Source organism: Mauremys mutica, chromosome 1, assembly GCF_020497125.1.
Source record: "Mauremys mutica isolate MM-2020 ecotype Southern chromosome 1, ASM2049712v1, whole genome shotgun sequence".
Lineage (NCBI taxonomy): Eukaryota > Metazoa > Chordata > Testudines > Geoemydidae > Mauremys > Mauremys mutica.
Window position 1 is genome coordinate 166,001,982 of NC_059072.1, and position 22,798 is coordinate 166,024,779.

The 22,798-nt window shown below is 39.4% G+C and overlaps 1 protein-coding gene across 1 annotated transcript in view; it reads right to left on the minus strand.

Annotated features, from left to right (window-relative positions):
* LOC123361683 (ABI family member 3 binding protein) overlaps positions 1-22,798 on the minus strand; it is a 409,913-nt gene that overhangs the window by 220,097 nt on the left and 167,018 nt on the right. The window contains exon 2 of the mRNA XM_045001759.1: positions 17,145-17,324. Within this exon, the coding sequence (XP_044857694.1) occupies positions 17,145-17,271 (127 nt within the window). The 5' untranslated portion in view covers positions 17,272-17,324. The remainder of the gene's footprint in view (positions 1-17,144; positions 17,325-22,798) is intronic.

Sequence of the window (22,798 nt, forward strand, 5' to 3'; positions counted from 1 at the left end):
AATTCCTAACCTGGGGTCATAGGCACTGACTTTTGTTTTTGCCTGTTGGTGCTTTTAAAGAAGTGTGTGTGTTTGGTAGAAGGGGCTCTGCCAGTTTTGGGGGCAGGGGGAGGCTATTATCAGCATATTTATACACTTCTTTTATATTCTAGTTATTGATATGTGTCTATCATTGGTATCTTTACTATTTTAATAATGATTAAATTGTTATAAACTACGTAATTACATTATCATGAATTACAGTATATTAAAACCATTACAGTCACCTACTTCTTCACTAACGTCCCAGTTTTAAAGACATTGCGTCTCACTGTAGCTTTCTGGATAAGTGTCAGCAATCTTATTTACATCTAGTTCCTGGTGTATTCAGTTGCATCTGTCCCACTGATGACTGGAGATAATCTTTAAGTCTTCTGAAGCTGGAGAATGAATGTTCCACAGTTCAGGATAATACAGCACACTGAGAAGGATTCTTATAAAATTTGCAGTACTCTGGAAGTCCTATGCAGTGGAGTCACTGCAAATGACTCCAAGATCTCTTTCTTGACAGGTAACAGCTAATTTAGACCCCATCATTTTGTATGTATAGCTGGGATTATATTTTGCCACGTGCACTACTTTGCATTTAACATTTTGTTGCCAAGACATCCAGTTTCGTGAGATCCCTTTAACATTTTGCAGTCAGCTTTGGACTTAACTATCTTGACTATTTTTTATCATCTGCAAATTTTGTGACCTCACTGTTTACCCCTTTCCCCAGATCATTTATGAATATGTTGAACAGCCCAGATCCCAGTACAGCCCTCTGGGGGACACCACTATTTACTTCTCTCCATTCTGAAAATGGACCAGTTATTCCTACCCTTTGTTTTCTATCTTTTAACTGGAGTGCCTGGCAATGCTTTCAGGATCATCTAAAAATCGTTAGTTTAATTTAATGACAAGCCTTTTGTTATCTTAATCACCCTGACTCTGTTTATAAACAAACTCTCTGCCCCAATGGCAGAAGCTGTTCGCAGCACAGAACTTATCACATTCCACACTCAAGCTCCATCTGGGGCTAGGACAGGTCCTGTGAGCAGACCTCAGGTACAAAACTATGGCGCATGGGTGCTGAGCACCCCCTATTTTTTTCCATGGGTGCTTGAGCCCCAGAGAACCTATGGAGTCTGCACCTGTGCCTGGCGTTACAAATGAGTGTAGACACCCAAACCCTATGTTAATAAAGCCAAGGTCTGCTAACTCAAGTTCTACTAACTCTGGGCTTACATTGCAGAGTAGAAATAATCCATGGGGCCATTCCAGCAGTCAGGGAATCACCAGTACACAGTAGCACTCCAGCCATGACATCCTCCCTGCCAGCTACATCTCCAGCACATGCCCTACTCCAAAATATGACAGAGCCATCTGGTTCCATGGCAGCCAGATAGGTTCTTCAGATAATATGTGATTGCTTTCTACTTTTTTTTTTAAACATTGCCGCAACACAAAGCGGAGTGTCTAGCCCTAAGTATCTAGTATTTAAAGGGATGCTTTTCAAGGGTGAAATCCTGGCTCAGTTGAAGTCAGTGGGAGTTTTAATCTCTGAGGATTTCATTCCAGATATTTAGGCCCCCATATTTAGATTTTGTTAATAAAGTAAAGAGTTGTGGCTTTTATGGGGAATGAATAGATGCAAGAGAGAAGAGTTGCCAGAAAACTTAATATGGATTTCAAATATAATGGGAATAATTTGTTAAAATTTAAGAGTTTCCCTTCCAATATTTATTTAAATGTGTATCTATAATAAGATAATAAAAACACCTATCCAAATCTCAAGGCACTTTTAAGAATTCTTAAAGCACAGTAAAAGCTTCCCTTCCCCTCAAACCAGAATTTAAACCTTCAGCTAACAATTTGGACCAGTGATAATCCATAATACCTTAGGGCACTTCAGCCTATCTCTCTGCCCCCAGAAGCTTGGAAAACTAATACATACACTTTGGAGCATGCCTGAAAAGACAACAGACTTGTGCTAGTTTGAACCAACAATTCCAGTAAATATCCCCTCACGGCAAGCTGAAACAAGAACTTTCTGTTAGCACATAAGAATCAGAAAGTACAACTATAAGATAAGTAAAAGTCATTAATTATCTACTGTCAGGCTCTAATTTTCAAAGCGATGTCTGCCTAACTGCAAGCACGGTTTTGTATAACATCTCACTTGGATACAGAAACCCTTTCCTGAGGCGCACGGGCAAACTGGGTTTGTGAGCACATATATCTAAATGTCAGTGGCATGTATGCAACAGTGAAGGAACTCAGATGCTTCTGTGAGGAGAGGGTTTAAGGGAAAATATTCACATGACAGGAGGAGTAGGTATCAGCACACTATAGAAATCTGCCACAAGATTGCAAATCCCTATAATGTAACTTTTGCTATTTCATCTTCATCTTCAAAAGAACACATCAAAAGACAGCTATTGAGAGGCACCAAGTAGCACATATATGGCAATCTAACCTGAAAATCATGTTTATGTATTCCTGTGTGTGTTCTTGCCATTTACAGACTGCATCAATAATTTACCCTGAATTCTATTTTGCAGAAAAGTGATTATTGTATTTTCCAAAAAAAAAAAATCAAAATAAACTGCATGTTCAGACAACAAGTGTAAATAAAACCATGGACTGTAGACAATACAGTCCACAGTGTCATGTTCCTTAATTCCCATAAACTGTTTTCAACTAGAAGAGACCATACTTGATGAACTAATATATGAACAATCAGAAATTAAAGTTCAAACATCTGGGCACATGTCCATAAGTCCAGCATTTAATACAACATTTACCCTATCAGTTATTTGGATGGTAGATTAGAAGAGCAACAAAAATGATTAAAGGTGTAGAAAACATGACCTCTGAGGGAAGTTAAAAAAAACTGGTTTTGTTTAGTCTGGAGAAGAGAAGACTGAGAGGGGACATGATAACAAGGAGGAGGGAGAAAAATTGTTCTCTTTAACCTCTGAGGATAGGACAAGAAGCAATGGGCTTAAACTGCAGCAAGGACGGCTTAGGTTAAACATTAGGAAAAACTTCCTGTCAGGGTGGTTAAGCACTGGAATAAATTGCCTAGGGAGGGTGTAGAATCTCCATCATTGGAGATTTTTAAGAGCAGGTTAGACAAACACCTCTCAGGGATGGTAAGATAATACTAGTTCCTGCCTTGAGTACAGGGGACTGGACTAGATGACCTCTTGAGATCCCTTCCAGTCCTACAATTCTATGAATGTTATCCCTTTTAAGGATCCAAAATGTCATAAATGAAACAACTCTACAGAGTTGTGCAACCCCCTTCCAAATTCAGATTGAAGTTGGTCTGCAAATCTGTAAGATGGCCAGGGCCAAACAAACACATATGAAAGTGAAGTTCAAAAAGTTGTCAGAATACATTCTAGAACAAACGTTTTTCTCATTTCGTTTTTCTTCTGGGAGCCCATGGATCAGGTTTAGGTTCATGCCTGTTCACTAGAACCAGAGGTGGGACGAAAGCCTTGGCTCTGATGAAACAAAGAAACTCTGATATCAGAAAAACAAATTTCCCTTTCTAAAACTGGGCTATAATTTGTGAGCCATACTATAAAGTGAGACCATTGCCAATAACAGGGAAATTACAGAATGAGACGTATGACCTTTTCCAGAAATATATAAAGATTAGAACCCGGCTTGGATGCTACAACAGATTTCTGATCTCAGGAAAACATTTCCCTTGCAAAATGGAATCTCTTTATTACGTAGCCAAAATACTAAACAATAATGAGACAGTTAAAAATAACTGGAAGAATTATATAAGACATTTATGTACCAACTACTGCCTGCCAGAATCAGACAGATTCAGACTCAGAGAAAATGAGGTACATCTAAGGGCTTGTCTACACAGGAAGTTACTGTGTGGCAAGCCAGGGTATGAATCTACAATGCACTAGTTTGCCACGCAGTAACATCCCTTAGAGCTGGGTTCTGGCACAACTACTGAAGGACCACAGCACTCCTATATGGTAATCTTCTTTAATGTAAGTGATCATCCAAACTCTGTATTTTGAAAACCCAGTTCTATGATGAGAGCTTTGATGGAGAATTGGGTTCCCCAAGGGGTCTTTTTTTTTTAAACACAATTCCTTGACAACTAAGGGATTGTCCTCAAAGGGACCTTTTCTCTCTGGCAATCATCAGAAGTACTGACAGTGTAGAACCATAAGGGAGAAAGTTGGATACCTTCCCCTCCAGTGACATACTTGGAGGGGAAACAAAGTAGAGTCATCTGTGCCCTTCCTCACTCCTTCCTTTATAACTATTCCTTCCTCCCGCAACAATTTCTTCCCACTAGGCCAAGGGAAGGGGCTCATGGGCTCCCCTTCCCTTCACTGCTCCCTGACCAGGAGAAGGAACCCAGAACTCTCCTCCTTCCCCATGCTGCCTCCAGCAGTAGAGAAGGGACACTAGGCTCACCCTTAACCATGAGACCATCCTTTCTCTTCCTGCAATCCCTTGTCTCATTCGCCATACACCTCCAATTTCTGCAAGAAAAATGAGGCAGGCATCCTACATTCAATATCTTCATTCCCAGACCACAGTCCATTACATGCACTAAAATGAGTGATTGGTCCTGGAAAAAGGAGTATGTGATCATGTAATTAAAGACTATCATAATACATTTGCATTTGAGAATGAAATTAAGATTGCTAACTATAGGCATCACTACTTGTGCCACCTATGGCTGCAATACACTCTATTCCTGGGTTCCATTTCACAGACAAATGAGCCACCAAACGCTTAGCCTACACCTACACTGCAACTAAACACCCTCAGCTGGACCATGTCAGCGGACTTGGGCTTGTGGGGCTCTGGCTAAGGGGCTGTTTAATTATGGTGTAAACGTTCAGCCTGGGCTAGATCCCAAGTTGTGGGACCCTCCCAGAGCCCCAGCCCAAGCCCAAGCCCAAACATCTGTACCACAATTAAATAGCCCCATAGCCTGAGCCCTGTGAACCTGAGTCAGCTGACATGGGCTGGCAGTGAGTGTTTAGTTGCAGTGTAGACAAACACTTAGTGAACTAAAGCCAGAATCAAATGTTAAATACAAATACTCGGTTTTCACTAGAAACTCTGAATATATAACATGCTACTATAAAGATCTGAGGAAATAATTCATAATAAGTAATATGATTATTTTAGCCACTTTTAGTCATGGAATATCTGTAGTAAGATCAATATTTGTATTGACTGCAAATATTCAAAATTCAAGCTATGTTGCTTCCAATATTAGTGGTTTGGTCAGTTAAGTTACATGATATTGTCTCTGCTACTCAATTAGATGAGCTTACAAGTCCTCCAACACTTCCCAATGTTAATTTAAAATTTAATTTCCACAACTATCATGCATGTGACTGAAATTTGCCTTCTGTGAATTTTTTCCAATAAAATTTTCTCTCTCAAATGTTCACAAAAAATAAGTACAAGAGAGGCATTAACAACACAGCTAAAATGAATTCATTTTAAAAATTCAAACAAATATTCACTATTTTAAAATGTTATTTGCCCAGCTCTGCTAGTACATGAATACTGGCATGAAGAGCAAAATGCTTGGCAGGATTATGGCTAGTCCTTCAGCCTGAACAGAATAAAACGGGGATAATGAGGTAGCTTGTCCAAATTAAGAACATTCTGTACAAATGTAAGAACTTAACATATTAAATTAGAGCTGTGAGCTCAGGGCTGGTATATACAGTGCTGCCAAGTGTCCAGTCAGTAGGTGCTTGTAATGTATCTCCATTTATCATAACTGTGGTGGAATCACCCTTCCTCTATTTAACAGGAAACCTACATTCACCATTCATTAGCACCCTCCATAATGCCTCCCACACAGAAGTCTGAGACATTACCAATGGGCCTCCCTCATTCTCTCAACTGGCATGGTAAAGAAATTTTGGGAAAGTGTGGAAGACAATTAGATTGCAGATTGACTCTTGAAACCAAACTTTTTGCTTCTTATGCTTCTCAAAGCTTTAGCTGAACCCCCCCCCCCGCCACACACACACTTTTTGTTGAATTTATGTGAACAGTCATGAAATTTGAATTTGTGAATCTAGATTAATTATGACTTGATAAATCCCTCTATCCTCTTGAGAAATATACTCAATCTTTTTGCCACTGAACTCAGAATTCTATGCTTGCAACTAGAGCTAGATAAAAAGGAAAAGTGGGAAGAGGGGGGCATTTCTTTGCATTTTCACTGTTGAAATTTGAAAACAACATTTGTCATTGAAATTTGGAAATTTTAAAATTTTTGAGCCATTATGGAGCTGTTTGAAATATCTGAAATTAGGTTTTTGACAAAATAGAGCTGTTTGAAGAAAACAAAAAAAAAGTTACTACAGTATTTGCATCTAAACATAAATGCAGTGTTCATTTCCAAAACCACAAAAAACAGAAAATACAAAAACAAATAAAGGTGAGCACACCAAGTTGTTAAGATTGTGGAAAGAAGAACAATATGATTTTTACTGGTTTCTCCAACAGTAAGAATTTTTTCACATGGCTTTGTTACTCACACATATATGCATTGGAGATTGTGTGTGTGTCAATAGATTTATCTGTTCTGATATCTTTCAGACAACATTTAAAGTTAGATTCAGCCTTCGCTCAAAGCTAGCATCGAAGGATAGGTCTACACTAGAAAAGCTATACAGTACTGGCAAATCCTCTTAGTGAAGACGAAGGTTATACCAGAAAAAGAGTGCTTTTGTTGCTTTAGTTTATACTGGTTCAGCGAGCACAATACCAGCAAAAGCACTTTTATGCCAATATAATTACATATATATGGTGGCTTCTGGTAGTATCCAAGTGTCATAAGATATCAAGTTCCTAACTCAGGGATAGGCAACCTATGGCATGTGTGCCAAAGGCGTCACGCAAGCTGATTTTCAGTGGCACTCACACTGCCCGGGTCCTGGCCACCGGTCCGACGGGGTGGGGGGGGCGGCTCTGCATTTTAATTTAAATTTTAAATTAATTTTTTATACTTTACATACAAAAATAGTTTAGTTATATATTATTGACTTATAGAAAGAGACCTTCTAAAAATGTTAAAATGTATTACTGGCATGCAAAACCTTAAATTAGAGTGAATAAATGAAGACTCGGCACACCACTTCTGAAAGGCTGCCAACCCCTGCCCTAACTGATAGTGCTATACTGGCAAAGGTTTCTGTTCTAGACACGGCCTATGATCAATAATGAAGTGTTTTCAAACAAATGAGGACTTCACTACCTTTATGTTTGGGAACAGCAAACAAGACAAGACTCTAGTCTTACTAACCATTCTTTTCATATTCTCTTTCATATTAACAACTCGCTGCAGTTTTCCTACAATCTCCATGAAGCATCAGAATTTATCTAAGTTTAGTTTGTGGATCCGCTAGGCTCAATTCCAGCTCTGAACAGGCTTCCTGTGTGGCTTTTAGTAAGCCACTCAAATTTTTTTGTGCCTTAGGTCCCCAGCAGTAAAACTGGGATAGTAAATACTACTTCTCTGCAAAGCTTTGTCTCTCTCATCTGTGTAGCCTGTAAGCTGTTTAGGAGAGGCACTGTCCAGTGCCAACTATAATGGAGCCCTGATCTCTCCTCGTGTCTCTATGCACTATTAGATATAAAAAAAATAATTACAAGAGACACTGATAGCAACTTCCATTATTAAGGCTGTTTAAAACTTACCATTATAGTCCCCATGTTCAGTTGCTTAAGCATAAACAGTAGTCAGGACTCAGTGAATTAGTGTCCTGGCAAATTTTGCTGCCATGCAGTATAGTCTATTCATAAGTGAAACCTATTCCATGAGCTGGTGATCAGGAAGGCTGCAGAAGTGACACTGGACACTGACTGAACTGCTCTAGATTTCTCCATTTACTTATTTATAAGATGCCACAGGAGCCACAAGAGGCCTGAAGGACTGGGACGACTTTGTCCCATGTAGACCAATCTGGAGTTAAGAGATAAGAATGAAAGTCCAAATAGTCCCATGCCTGATTCTCTCTTAGCAAAGTGGATCTCGTACCTTTCAACAACTGCTCCAGTTTAGTAAATTACAGACAAACCTCAGCTGTGCAAGCCAAACGCCCACCACTTCTCATGCCATTGTGGATGCAAGTCTTACCTGATGGTGGGGCAGCCCACTCAGGTTAGAATGCCCACAGCCGAATATGAAGCAGGCAGAAAGGTAACGCACAAAGGTCACACATGGAGATACCATTGTTGATACAAGGGAGAAGTTGTCGAGGGTTCCAATAACAAATGCGCAAAGCACTAGGTTTTGTGAAGCAGTGTGTTAATACACTGCATTTTATACTCTTCTCCCTCACTCTGTTTAACAGCAGGCACAGTCACCTATCTTGGTATAGTCACTAAACACCAGATCTCTACAGTGCAGTAAACAAAGTGGGGGAAGGGGTGGGTGTTAAACATCTATTTTAATAAAACTTATGTTTAGTTAAGAAAACACAGTGGAGGTCATTGTAATGGAGAACATGAAATCTACAATAAAATGACAGACTATATAATCAGCTAGTTCATGGAATTGGCAATGGGAAACCAAAACAAAAGTTCACGAGGCCATGGATATTAACAAACAGAATATGAAATAGTGTTGACAACTGATCATGGGCCCTGGAGAACGCTGCAGAATTCCAGCCATATTTTTTTGAAAGGGCTGTCACAAGTTTTAGTTTTAATGATACTTTATGAACTGGTCCTAAAAAATATATTAGTTTCCAAAAACTATTGTTGTTTTCAGAATGGAAGATTCAAAATACATTTCCTCTCTACCCTCTTCAAGCAATATCTCAGCAGTAGTGCTGGAACACTTTTTATAGTGGTGGTGCTGAAGGTAGAAACCACGTATTTGGGTGGAGAGTAAAAGTATATGTATTAATGAGGCATGTTGGGGAAGTGATAAGAGAGGTCAGAGTGAAGGTTGCATGAACAACTTAACTGTGCATTCCCTAGTTTTCAGTTTTGCTCGACTCAATGATATGCAAGGGGTCGACATAGCACCAAGCAACCTTAACTGCATGTATTTTTTTGCCACTGAATATTTATTCATAATTTGCCCCTTAATATACTATGTGCATGTAACCCTCAGAGCACCCACTATTAATAACTAATGGTCTTTTGTTAGGGTGTGTGGTCTGGTTTGGATAAAAATAAAAAGCCAATTCAAAGCTTTCCCCAAAATTTAAATTGAACTCAATCTGAACTGGTTTTGGTGGTTTAAAATAAATTATTTTTCTCTTTCTAAAAATTCATTCCTATTTTCACATGTCTCTGCATTTGCTTGGTTCCATCTAGCAGAACCAAAATAAAGCGAGAAAGGGTGTCTTGTAATATTTCTAGCCTGACTAGGAAGAAATAGTAGAAATTTCACAAGGAAGCCTTTTCTTTCCCTACCCATTTTGCAGGCTCAATAGATTCAGATGAAATTCAAATAAAGCTGAGACCTTTGTATAAACATCTGTAAATTGAATATTTCTATCTAGGTACTTATACTGATGCCTCTTCCCATAGGATCTGAGCACGTTCCAGGGTGCTTTTGTTTCTAATCTCACCCACTTTGTCTCTCTAATATCTCATCTATTATTTAAGTTCAGAAAGTGTGTTCAGCGCTATATAAACCACATAGGAAAACACTGCCCGTACCCCAAGAACTTTACAATGTAAATAGTTTTAGGTGAGTCTTTGAACCAAACCACTATTATTCACCCTTCTCCCTGAGCTGATTCTGGATACACAGAGAGACATGGTGCTACAGAGGGTACAGCCAGCATACACACATTACAAGTTCAGGAAATCAATAAAACCCTTTGCTTTTGCATATGTCCTCTCTATAGTCCTGTCTGCTGGATTACTTTACACAATGGCTGGTTCAGTTATTTGATATTTTAACTGGAAAAGAAAGAAAAGGGAAAGAAAAATTCTTCATGTAAAGAATCACTGTAGTGAACTACAGAATATTTAGTGGTGGTATTATAGGTACCTGTCTCACACATTAATCCAAACTATGTATCTTGGCTGAAAATACTAGGAAAGGTCAACTTAAAATTCATGTAAAAGCAGCAAAGAATCCTGTGGCACCTTATAGACTAACAGACGTTTTGGAGCATGAGCTTTCGTGGGTGAATACCCACTTCTTCGGATGCATGTCAAAATTCATGGATTTTTTTTTTCCGACTGCAAATAAACATATGAAATTACATATGTTTTGGCCTGTCTGGCCCCACTGACTGCAATGTCAACTGTGTTATGAGGGTGGGAACTGTGGAAAGTATATGCCTATGTGTTGGGGGAGCACAGGTTTGTTATCTCATTATGAACTCATGGAAGTCATGGCTTATTTATACACCAAGTTTACATATTTTCCTTCATTAGCACTTCTGATTAATTAGCGAAGTCATTTCTTTTCTTTAATCCTCATTTAACTAAGTAGGGCCAGGAGGGGATTCCATTCCATATGCATATTTTTTAATTTACAAAAGTTCTTTAAATGGACAATGTTGGCATTGCCAAGGACAGAGCCAATATCACCTAGACATACAAGGTGGTACTGTCCTGTTTGTGGCAATCATATAGTTTATCTTTATTCCAAACTCTCTCTAATCTCACTTTTTCTTCCATATACAAACCAGTGTTGTGTTACCGTCATCCACGCCTTTATCACTTCAGGATCAGATTAGGGAAATACAACCTAAATGGGGCTACTATAAGGTGGATGCATAACCAATTGGAAAACCATTCCCAGAGAATAGTTATCAGTGGTTCATGGTCAAGCTGGAAGGGCATGTCGAGTGGGGTCCCACAGGGATCGATTGTGGGTCCAGTTCTGTTCAATATCTTCATCAGTGATTCAGATAACAGCATAGAGAATTTGTGGATAATATCAAACTGGGAGGGGTTGTAACTGCTTTGGAGGATAGGATTATAATTCAAAATGATTGTACAAACTGGAGAAATGGTCTGAAATAAATAGGATGAAATTCAATGAGGACAAAACGCAACATACTCCATTTAGGAAGTAACAATAAATTTGCACACATACAAAATGGGAAATAACTGTCCAGAAAGGAGAACTGTGGAAAGAAATCTGAGTGTTATAGTGGATCACAAGCTAAATCTGAGTCAACAGTTGTCAAAAAGCAAACATCATTCTGGGATGCATTAGCAGAAGTGTTGTAAGCTAGACACAAGAAGTCATTCTTCAGCTCTACTCCGTAATGATAAGGCCTCAGCTGAAGTATTGTGTCCAGTTCTGGGTGCCACATTTCAAGAAAGACGTGGACAAATTGTTATACCAATAGAATAAAAACCAGCAAGATCTTATTTAAGAGGGATAAGGCAAAGATGCCACATTTATGGTAAATATAATAATAAAGCAAAAGATAAAAGTAAACAACGTTGTTTGACTACTTATTCCTATTACTACTTATTCCTTATACACACATACACACACAGATATATATATCTATATCTATATATAGATATAGATATAGATATAGATATAGAGATAGATAGATAGATATTCATTCAAGTTCTGTATAGGTGTTATAGTTACCAGCCTAGAAGTTGCTCATGCCAAGTTACTGGCCAGATATGTTGGTCATGAGGATGGAGCCGAGTCTGTGTCAGATGCACCTGATGCTCCTGGAGGTTGGCAGCAGAACCAGAGACTCAAAGTCCTCAGTCTTTAGAGTCCATTTTTATAGGAATTAATTCCTATATTAGTCTATGGGAACTGTTTCATCCTGCTGTTGCTGACTTAATCAGCAGATGGCACATTCCGGGTGGCTCCACACTGTCCAAAGTTTGTGTTTCTCATTCTTCCAGGTGTTGGGGTGGATCCCAGTTTACCCTCCGGGGGTTGTCTGGTGGTCCACTTGACACATTCTTCGGCCGATGAATACTCCCTTTCTAGGCTGGCACCTCCCTAACCATTCATGTACATCAAGCATTCATCAACATACATTCCATATCTTAACCATATTTTAATTTACTGTCTCCACCACTTTCGGAGTGTGTGCTAATTCATTTGAGACTCCTGGCCCTTTAATCACAGAGGGTGGGGGTCTGTTCCTAGGAGCCATTGCTGTTACAATGAAGTGAAAGTCACTTAAGGGCTTATAGTGTTTGTTTACATTGTATCAATTACAGCTTAATGCTCACAGCGTTCACTTCAAGAACAAAGTCAATTAACTTGTTTGTAAGTTTTACATAGTAATAGAGTATCTTTCACAGGACAGATACAATCAATGGTTTCTGCAGACAGTAGCTTACAAGTTTTAACAGAAGACCGAAGAGATTTTTGTACTTGGTGAAACTGTTGGATTTTTAAAATGTGGGGGACAAATTATGGGGGGGTCACTGTCACTTGGGGGAATCACTGTTAGTACCTTTTTTAATATCCCTACAAAATTGGAGAAAGTCCAGAGGAGAGCAACAAAAATTATTAAAGGTCTAGAAAACATGACCTATGAGGAAAGTGGAAAAATGGGTTTGTTTAGTCTGGAGAAGAGAAGACTGAGGGGACATGATACCAGTTTTCAAGTATGTAGAAGGTTATTACAAGGAGGAGGAAGAAAAAAAAGAGGACAAGAAGCAATGGGCTTAAATTGCAACGAGTGTGGTTTAAATTGGACACTGGGAAAAACTTCCTAACTGTGAGGGTAGTTAAACACTGGAATAAATTGCTTATGGAGGTTATGGAATCTCTGTCATTGGAGGTTTTTAAGAACAGTTTAAACAAACTCCTGTCAGGAATGGTCTAATTATTATGTAGTCCTGCCTTAAGTGCAGGGGACTGGACTAAATGATTTCTCAAGGTCCATCCTTGTCCTACACTTCTATGATTCTGTTGCAATGTTTTCTACATAGGGCTATCCCTTAGCATTATTAGGAAGCTTGAACTGGTGCAGAATATGACTAGATTATTGATAAGTGGAGCAGCTTGTCAGGATGAAAATACAATGATGCTGTACAATCCACATTGCCTGCTATTGGCTTCTGGGAGCAATTTATGGTCTTGATCACTGTAGATTTAAAGCAACAAATGGCCTGTGACCTGCCTACTTGAGAGACCACTTCTCTCCCCATGCAATACTGCCATGGCTGCATCTAGCAGGAGACTTAAATTGAACCAGGTTGCTTTATATGAGCTATGACTGCACTTTGACTTTGGGATTCACTCTCTCAATTCTGTTCCAAAGCAGCCCGAATCAGCTGACCTTCATGGCAATCAGCAAGTCTCATCTGTTTTCCCAGCCCTGTGGGGAGGGGTGGAATACAGAGACAATGAGCTAAGATCTCAGGCAGAACAAGATATTGGTCTGTTTAGTTAGTTTGATTGTAAGTGACATTGTTAAAGACTTGGGCTGATTATCGTGGCTTTTGTTTTGCACAGTGTTGCAGGTGATTTTAATTGACAGCGCGTCTTGAGCTATAGATTGGCACATCTCTTTGTTTTTAGAACCTAAAATGAACAAATATCAGTTTAAATATTAAATATTAACATCTCATCCCAAGATTAAGTCACCTATGAGCCACCCAAGGGGGACAAAGGGACTTAAAGCTGCCCCGAAAGGGTTGATTGGGGATTCCCCAATCACAGGAAAATCTCTTGGCAGCATAAAATTGATACTGTCAGCTCTAGGCTACCTGCTCTCCCCACCTTCCTCACATGGAGTGTTCTGGATTCACTTTCCAACTGGCAGAACAGTCCCCAGAGGACCCTTCCAGCCAGCATAATAGCAGCCCTGTGGCTGCTCTAACTTATGACAGCAGCTAGCCTAAGAATCAAGGGGCTGTTTGCTGCCATCTTTGTCTCCTTTCCCTTCCACCTCCCACTCAAGTTGCACTGAGCATGAGATAAATACAACTTAGGATCTACCCTTAAGATAATGCTATATAATTATGTGGAAATTTGCAACCTGGTGTTCCATTCTAATGCAGTACAGAATACTTTTTTCATTCAAATAAACATCTCCATAAGGCATGTAAAATAACTCTTAATCTTTTTAACCTGAAATGCCCCTGAGTTAACAATTACCATAAATCTGTTATCTTTAAATGCAATCAATAAACACTGTGGACCTGAGGAGTACACCAATCGCCTATAGCAAATTCTGCAGCTGGTTTCTTTCTCGCTCTGTGTAAGAAAGCTGTTTGCCTAAAGTCACAGATGCTAGTGTTTAAAACTACAGCATATTGTATTTTACATTTCAGTTACATGACACAATTATATTTATCATATTTATTTCCCTTAACTTTTAAGTGGTGCATTGCCATTAAGAAGTTGTCTCACTGGATTATATTACAATGTAGAGAGCTTGAATCTGTCAATGAAATGTGTGTGTGGGGGGTTTAAAGGAAAGGTCCTCCCCAGTACTTTGGCATAACAAAACACACAGAAGGTAATTGACTTGGTGCTTTGTTGTGTCTAATATATAGCACATTTCATTCCATGCTATAAATGTCAATGGTTTTATCATCTTTTTTTAATCTTCACTGGAGCAGGATCTTGCTTGTGTAATAGCAACAGCTTCTACAGAATTCTAGGATACTGCTGGATACCCTGATTTACTGCACCACTCAAGTAAGCGGTGCTCTGAGAGCTTCATCTCGCTATAAGCCACTAATCTTACACATTAAAGCTATAGAAAATACAACTACTAAATGCAATGTATCCCAGCTGAAGTCTACCTTTGACACAGAGTCCATGGCTTCATATGATTTTACACACCACTGGGTAGCATCATTCCTATTAAATGGAAAAAAATTAGGAGAACTACAGAAGGCTGCATTGCTATTTTCACCCAAGGACCTCAGTACTTTACAAACATCAATTAAGCCTCAGCATTCCTGAAAGTTAATTACAGAAGGCATTATACCCCATTTGCAGACATAATACGAAGAGTCTAATTCAGACTTGTTAAACTCTGTGACTTCGGTGGAGCTGTGTAAGTGACTTTCCTGAACTCAAACTCTAAATCATTGATGGAATTAGAAAGAGATCTCAGGAGTTTGATTTCCAGCTATACAACAATCATGTCTTTGCTGCAGTGACCCCGAGAGAAAGGAATTCACACCCTTCAAAATCCAGTTGGCCCCCCCAGTCTTCTTACTTAAAACAAACAAACAAACAAAAAAAAACCCACTAGCATTCCCCTCCCTGCCATGCACATCCCCCTCCCCAAGGGGTTACTGTTATCACTGTAACTCACTCTGTTCTTTTCCCCCCCTCTTCTTCTGTTTTATTATGAAATCACTGTAAGCACCCAGAACCACATTAGCGGGGCACTTTAAGAATTTCTGTACAGTTATACCTTTTTCCCATAAACATACACCACCAAGTATTCTGATACTACAGTGACGGGGGAGATTTCAAGAACAAAAAGGACTATTATGATCACCTAGTCCAGTGGTGTCCACATTTTTCAACCAGAGGGTTGAACATCATTCAGAAAGGTCAAATGGCCACAAATAAATATTTTAATTGTTTTATGACTCAAGGCAACATTAGTCAGCATGCTCTCCTAGGCCTCCCATAGCCTCACCACAACACCGACATTAGGGCAGCCAGAGCCAGGTTGGACATACTTGATCTAATCTGAGCTGAATAAACACAAGCAATAGAACTTCATCAAGTAATTCCTGCTATAGTCCAATAATTTGCAGATGAACTAGAACAAATCTTTCAGAAAGCCATCCAATCTTGTTTTAAATACTCCAAGCGATGGAGAATTTGCCACATGCCTACCTAAGCTGTTGCATGCCTACCCTCTCTGTTCAAAATGGACATTTTATTTCCTGTTTAAATTTGCCTAACTTCAATGACAATATCATTGCAGTGCACTGAGGTCCTGGAACAAAAGACAGACAAAGTTTTTAGGTCTTTGGGCAGCTCCCAAATAAATAGGATAACTACCATCTACGCATATAAACAGTTTACTCCTTTGGAGGTTTGGAGCCTACAGGAAAATGAAGATTTTGTTTGTGTTGATATTATGAACAATTATAAAATATCATTTGGAAGAGCATATTACCACTCTGACTTAATACTGCTTAGTTATGTGCATGTTAAAAATCAGTCAGTTGTAGCCAAGATATGGTATTACTTTGAGAAAAGGCGGTATACATTTTCATTTCACTTTTTTACATTGTAAGCCACCTTTAGGTCTCACATCGTGATATCCAACCATAGCCCCGAACAACACATGATTAACAACAAGTAACCAAATGGCTCCAAATCAGAATGCTAGAAATCCCTCCAACATTGTTAAAACTTGTCTTCACATCAGAATTTTTTGGTTCAATCTCATCTTTAGTTAAGAATGAACAAACAATTTGTTAATAAGCAATGTTGTATATTTAACATTTGAGGGCCCTGTTAATGACTAGACTCCCATTCTTACCACATCTCACACACACACGGCTTATTGTCCAAACTCATCCCTCTTCTTGGGGTTTGGACTTTATTTACAATTTAAGTAATCAAGCCTTATGATAGTGCTGTATTTACAAATATAATCCTTAATTTTCAAGTTCACTTCCAAGCTGTTCTTAGAGTTTCTCTTTGCAGTACCGCCTCAGATGGTATCTTTAGGGGAGATAGCTTTTATACTTCTGAGTTAGAATTCATATGGCCCACTTTAGTTGTCATTGTGAGTCTCTGAACCCTATAACAGGGGCCTAAAGCCTGACTGGCACCTGACTCCCTGGTACCTTAGCCTGTCTCTGGTGACTGCAATTGTATCCAAAATAACCCTATCTAATCCATGCATACAACCAATACCAGAAAAAAAAACATTTCAGCAGTTAAAAAATATGTAAACCAAATAGCCAACCAACGTCAACATTTTCCAGAACCAGAAATACCTGTTTTCCTTAAATGATCTCCCAATTCCTCTGCCATCTGAAAACTTTGCCAAAATCCCTGTACAAAACAAACACACAACTCACTCCACCCTCCCTAAAAAAGAAAAAAAATTCCAAAAAACAGATTCCCATTCTTTTCATTCCAATCCCCTGTCCACTGACCAAAAGTAGCACTTAAAACCATAATGCCTTACCAACTTCCGTTACATAGGATTTTCCTTGTGAAGGCAGAGGGATATACTGGTTAGAGAAGCTGCTGCTTCCATATCCCAGGATGAAGCCTTGGAGTTTGGTGTCTGGACTTAGCCGAAGGTATTTCATGCAAATAGTATCATCAGTTGCGTTGATCTGGACTTTCAGGTTTTGTCTTTTAACTGGGGGAGAAAGAAAAAGAAGAGGTGAGGAGTTATCTTCTCATTCACTAAGAGAATAGAATACAAGGCAGCTCAACACGCTAGTGATAGGCAACAGTTGTTTAAAGGGGCAGTCTCCCTGAAAACTGCTCATTTCATAAAGCGAGCTAAACGTAATTTCAGGGACTGCACTTGCCTTTGAGCCCCCTACCAACTTTTGTGGGTTTTAAACTCACATTTTTCCTTTTAAATGCTCTCTCTCCTTTGTTGCTGTTTGAAAGACTCTCATGAACAACACTGGGATTTTGTCTACACAGCACCTAGGTAGACAGACATGCGTTATCACTGCTTGAGATAGCTATGTGAAAAATAGCAGTATGGCTGTGGTGACATAGGCTAGCTGCCCGAGTATAAGCCCAACAGACCCCAGGGTCCGTATTCGGGTGGCTATCCTGTGCTGCCACCCATGCTGCAATGGCCACACTGCTATTTTTGGCACGCTAGCTCAACCAAACCCAGCGCAAGTCTGTCTACCCAGGCTGAAAGGCATGCTCCCAGCTCCAGCATAGACATGCCCTAAAACTCATTACATACTAACCGCTGGGAAATGCATAAAGTAAACTAAAAATAAATCTTTTATTTTCAATAATTCTAGGTATCACTTATAAGAACCATACCCGAAAAATTTCCAACAGAAGTACATAAGTGTGATTTTTAAGTTCACCGTATTTCTTTAACAATGCACGGGAACACTACACAACTGTTCGAGGAAAATAATAACTACACCCAGTTGAAATTACAATCAGTTGTTGGGGTTTTTTGTTTGTTTGTGTTTTTTTGTTAATGTAAACAAAATGTAATTTTCTAGTCAGTATTAGGCCTGGACATCAGAACTAACGTGCTTATATTGGCCAAAATACCAGGAGATTTTTTTTTAAACTTTATTTTATTCTTTTCAGGGGAACAGAACATAAAATGAAAAACATCTTGAATAGCCATACAACAATTTAATTTATAGCAGCACAGAACATCATGTTATTGTCATAATATTATGACCTTCATAACAGAACAAGCAATTTTATAGACTATCAGCATGTTTCTATCATGGTGGGATGTAGCGGAGGTAGTATTTCAGTTCTCAGTACTCACCATTTCAGTTCACACGTCATTGTTATATTTCCATTAGTTCCAATCCCCATGTTCAGAAATGTGTTAGGCCCCTCTCCCAAAATTATGAGATTGGCTTAAAAATACATTTTAGATTTTTATTTATCTTTTGATTTCTGAGCCCTTGGGCTGTACTCAAGGCACATTTTCAACGATTATCTGTAACCATGGGGGATAAAAACTTACTTTAAAAAATGAAAGCAGAGATTCTCATGAAATCACTTCCCTCCAGTGGCTGGAGAGTCAAGGAAAAAAAACCCCAAAACACAAATATTGCCAGACTTGCAATAATATTGCAAGAGTTTGCAACACTCTATTTCTCCTTCCACCAAAAGGACAACCATGTGCTTTCAGTCTGAATGATGCATTTTAGATTCTGGAAAAAGCACAGATCCAGTGTTTTCCCAGGAATTGAAGTTGAGGGGGGAGTTCGAATTTACAGAGAGAGAGAGAGAGAGAGTGTGTGTGTGTGTGTGTGTGTGTCAGAGCCGATGAGGGGTGACACCATGAGGGTAAAGGTGGGCTCTATGGCACCATAGTAAAAACTGAAAAATGTTTCATGACCATTTTATTAGATTTAACTCATGTTCTAAAATCATCACACAAATTAAAGTTGGCTACTCAAGCCTTCTATGAAGCACTACGTCTACATCCTTCTTGGTTTCTTGTTATAATTTTGCACAACTCTGTTAATCAACTTCCTGAATGCAATGCATTCATCTTTGGCAGCTTCTTGTGTGTCTGATACTTCCATTCCTTCAATTGATATGCCCATGAGTTCATTCACATGATCAGGCAGAAGGTGACTTCTTTCAGAACACAAAATTCTATTCAATGATGAAAAAGGCTGGTAGTGCCTCACTCCACACAACTGTCAGTGTTTTATAGGACAGGGATCTGTAAAAGCTATGTAGAGGTTGAGTAGAATCTAGAAGTCAACTTCTGGACTTAAGTCTTTGCTTCTTCCAGTACTTTTTCAATGGATAGCTCTCTGATTGATCCTGTTGTAGCAGATGCCTGGATGACATTGTTTAATGACCCAAGTGGTTTCAACAGTAGACTTACAAGAGATAGAACGGCAATAGTCTTCTCTGAACGTAGTAGCAAAAGTAATCCACCAGCCTCACTACTTAGATCTGTCCCATCTTAGTAGATACTTTCCAAAGCCAGTAATAACAGCTGGAGTAATTTTAAGACAACAGCTAAGGATTGCTCGTGAGAAAGCCAGAGGGTTTTCCCACGTTGGACTAATTTGACCTTCAGTCCCAGTGTATCTTCTATATTTTCCAAGATATTCAGTCTTTTTGGACTCTTGCTGAAAAAAGAATATAATGAAGACATTAAATTTATAGCTTTTTAAATGTCTTTTGAAGAGTCTGCAGTTCGTACTAGTGCTAGTTGGAGTAGATAACCTCTGCAGTCTGTACAGAAGAGATTAGGGTTACACTTTTCTCTGAGCAAAGCTTGTACTCCACCATGTCTTCCACAGAAGTTTGCAGCTCCATCAAATGAACAAGTAGCCATCTGTTTGGGGACCAATTGACAAGCATTTAACTCTAAGATGTGGGTTGTCACAGATGCAGCCGATGTATCTTTTATAACTTGAATATCTAGAAATGCATCTACTGGCCTACCACTGATATCAAGATAACGTACACAATGACTTAATACTTGACACCCATTTGCATTGGTGCATTCATCAGCCATGAAAGCAAATTTTTTGAATGTGGTAAGAAAGTTCTTCACTTTTTCAACTGTTGAGTCGTTTAGCCAGTCAGTTGAGTTTCTTGCAGAAAGATAGTGAGCATTTGCCAGTCTTGTTCGGAACCAGTGTTCAACATCAAGATGAACAAGTGACAATGCACTTAACATTGGCCTCCAGTTTGTAGTGTCTGGTATCTCTTGCTTAAATAGAAAGTATGATGCCACAGCCATGTTTGTTTGCATGAACTGTGTTGTGTCTCCAGCATTCTTAACAGCCTCATTAACATTCACCAGTGTTGTCCTTGGTCAGTGGAGACTCAGAGTTCAGAGGTGCTTTCACATGAGTTCATCTCCCAGGTGGGGGCAAGAAGGCACCATGCTTGTTCCTCCACCTGCTTACTGTTCTCTCTGGCCACTGTTGTGTTGTGCCACCACTCACTCTGTTGCCAATGGCCCTGTGCCTTCACCTTCTGCTGCCACCTGCCACTGTGATCTCTGCAAGTTGGTCTCTTGAGGTTCTACCCAGTTCTCAGTGATTTCAGCTGAGCTCTCAGTGGGGGAACCTCACTGCTAGTGCAGCCTGGGCCTCTCTTCCACAGAAACACTGTCCCCACAGCAGGTTAGGCACTTAGACCTGATTATCAGTGATTTCAGCTGTAGTGGTCACTTAACAAAACAAAAGACTATCTATGGAGCCTAATCAGCTAATCAGACTATCTATGGAGCTTAAACAGTAGAGAGGGGTAGGTCAAATAGCACCTGTGACTCAGACAGACCATCAAGCAAAACACCTGTCCCCACCCTCTCTCTTCATGCCCTCAATCAGCACAGGCTAAGTACAGTTCTACTGCCCTTTACTCATACAATAAGAATAACATTTCATTACCACCACCACCACCACCCACCCACATTGAAGTGATTTGTAACCCAACCCCAGCCAGAATCTATCACTTGGGAAACACAGCTCTGTTTGCTGGATACCTAGGTAGATTAGGTGTGAATGTAAATACAGTCTGGTCCTGAAGCCTTTCCCCCCGACCCCCAGCTCATCACTCACTGTCAGGGAGAGCTCATTTAGACTTTGCTTACAAATCATAATTTGAAATTACTAGGTTCGTCAACATAACTGAAATGAATGCATTGACATTGTCATTAAAAACAACAACTGTATAAGGAAGCTAGTCTATGTTCATACTTTTAAAATCTATTATACTTTTATCATATACTTTATATGCTTTTAAAGAGCATATTAATGTTTCGGTTTCAATTCAAATTTCAAAACAATCACTAAATTGGCAACACTGCATGTAACCAGTTCACAAAACTGGGAGGGGTGTTGGAGAAATTCAGGGTGTGTGTATAGGGAAATCCCTGAACAGACCCAAACAAAGCCTCCTTCAGAGAGCACGGTGTGTATTTTCTCTGAACAAGTGGCAGCTTCTCTGAAAACAAAGTGACTGCAGTCTCTGAAATCAGGCAAATTTCTTAGAAATTTAAAGGTGCAGTACACAGAACATGAAGGCCTTTAGGGTCAATAAGCCATCTGAGGAAGAAGGTTTGCCCCCCCTTCCAGTACTCAGGCAAAACCAGTCATGGTTTTGTCCAGTATCAGGCAAGGGATGCCATTTTGAAGAGCATGCCAGCCCACTCCTACAAGCATTGTCACACACACTGCATCTGAGGTCATGTTTATGGAGGGATGCACTCTTCAATATGGCTTCCCCTATGCAGTGTGACCTTGCACACACCATGTGTGAGAAGTCATGCTGGCAAGGGCAGGTCTATGCCATTCCTGGAAGGCCTGGGATGTCCAGTATTCTGGGGATGTGGCAGTGGAAGAGTGACTTTCCAGACCAGAATCTCCAAGACTGATTATCTTGAGGAAAGGAGATCACAGCATCAACAATCAAACCTCTCCAGCTTCCAGTGTCCCCTGCATCCCGAAGATCCATTAAAGGAAGTGCGAGACTGCAGCAGAACATCCTAGTATGGATCTTTCCTGAATTTCCACCTCCTACTCTGCAAAAGTCAAGAAGGCTGCAAGAGCTTATCATTTTAAGTATCATATTTTTCACATACACACCTCTTTTTAGTCTTATTTTTAGTAGCATGGAGATGTCCAGGCCTTTTCTATTTATTTAAGTTGTGAAACTGTGGCTGTGTGCTTGCATGTATGTTTGAGCACCAAAAGACCCCATGTGCAAGGTGCTAGAAAGAGACGGTCCCCAGGTTTAAACAACTGTAACTATTGTTTCATAAAAGACATTTAATAAAGTGTGATCTGTGTCTTGAGACTTAGATTGTCACCTGTAATTTTTGGTAAATAAGAATTCTTATAATTATTCTTATTAAGAGTGTTCTATTAAAGTCTGCATGATAACATCTCTGTTGGGGGTTTGTTGGAGGGTAAAGGATTAACCTTCATACCGGAATCTTTATCATTGGCTCTGATGTTATGGTTCAGACATTAGATGATAACCTGATTTCAGTATTAAGCTTCTTAAGCAGACACAAATGATAAATTTACTTGATTTTGGTGAAATTTTATGGTTAGCATTTATACCCAAATGGACAATTTCTTAGACTCTTCTTTAGAATTTATATAAGGATGAATTATATTTTGG